This window comes from Cryptotermes secundus, unplaced genomic scaffold (genome assembly GCF_002891405.2).
Source record: "Cryptotermes secundus unplaced genomic scaffold, Csec_1.0 scaffold4353, whole genome shotgun sequence".
NCBI lineage: Eukaryota > Metazoa > Arthropoda > Insecta > Blattodea > Kalotermitidae > Cryptotermes > Cryptotermes secundus.
The window spans coordinates 1-1220 of NW_019737134.1; the positions used below are offsets into that span (position 1 = coordinate 1).

General features: G+C 35.9%; 1 protein-coding gene across 2 annotated transcripts in view; it reads left to right on the forward strand.

Moving 5' to 3' along the window:
* Nucleotides 1-86: 86 nt before the first annotated feature.
* The window catches only part of LOC111870233 (pre-mRNA-splicing factor syf1 homolog), an 8987-nt gene continuing 7853 nt past the window's right edge, over nucleotides 87-1220 (forward strand). For both annotated transcript variants that reach the window (XM_023862344.2, XM_023862343.2), the window contains exon 1: nucleotides 87-481. Coding sequence is in view for 1 of the 2 variants with exons in the window: in XM_023862343.2 (XP_023718111.1) it covers nucleotides 336-481 (146 nt within the window). In the remaining variant the exon portion in view is untranslated. The remainder of the gene's footprint in view (nucleotides 482-1220) is intronic.

Consider the following 1220-nt stretch of genomic DNA (forward strand, 5'->3'; position numbering starts at 1 on the left):
GAATTATTTGACCAGTTGAGTAAACTGTCACTTTCTTGTGAAGCGCTGTTCTCCACGGGGTTGTTTGGTTTGATATTCTTGTTATCTCTTAGTGTCACTGTAGATTCATTGTCTAGTAGCCTCATATGTGCTTACTTTAAGTGCTTGAGAGAAACTGTAGCACTAGTTGACTGCCATTCAGACTGCAGGATCATAAATGGAGCTAGTTCTTGCACAGTAACAAATCATCATTATTTATATCTGTGTTGTGAGGAGAATGTAATGTGTATTATGTTTCGAATGCATGTTTCCTCCATGTTTACATATTCAATTTCTGTACATTTGTGTCTCTTAGAATGATGGAAGATTTCTCAAATGAAGAAATGCCTCGGAATCAGCCTTCTGTGAGGCATTGGCTGCGATACATTGAACACAAGAAGGGGAGTCCTAAACACACTGTTAATGTTATCTTTGAAAGAGCCCTGAAGGAGTTACCAGGAAGGTATGAGTGTTAAATAAACACAGGGAATTTTTTCATGAAACAAAAACAAAAAGAAAACTGATGCCTGTTCTGAGATAATTAAGGAATGTAATGGGCTTCTGATGAAAAAGTTATATTGTGCGAAATTCAGTAATGATCTTCTGTTTTATTAAATGTGTTTTTTTAATCAGAAACTTCTCATTATTTTCTTTATTGGCATCTTCTGTCCTTGAACACTAGAAACAATGTATAAACAGTGATCAATGCACAATTTCAACAAGGTTCTATTGGTAAAGTTAGGGTGTTCAGCTATGGGGCTGTACAAAACCATCAAACATAAAAAAAATTCAAAGATTTCAATCCAAATGCTTGCACTCAGTAATTAAGGAACTTTTTTTGTCTCCACAATGAACTGCAAATCCCATTTGTCATAGAAGGAATACATAGATTGTCAACAATCTACCATCAAAGCATACTCAGACACAATAACAGACTACATGTAGAAATTAGCAACCCACCAAATGTAAGAAGTTTGAGGAGACAGTGGCTGTGGTGACCTACTGCAGCCCACACAGATGATGAAAATTAAAACCATCACTATTTTGAATTGTTTCATTTTGGTCCGTTACACTATCAATCACCAATTATCAATAGAACCTCTGTCGAGTGTAACAATATATATTCTTGTCACCATTTTCTCACATTTGCCTTACATGTTTCGGCTCACAAAGAGCCATCATCAGAGGCAACCACAACAAAA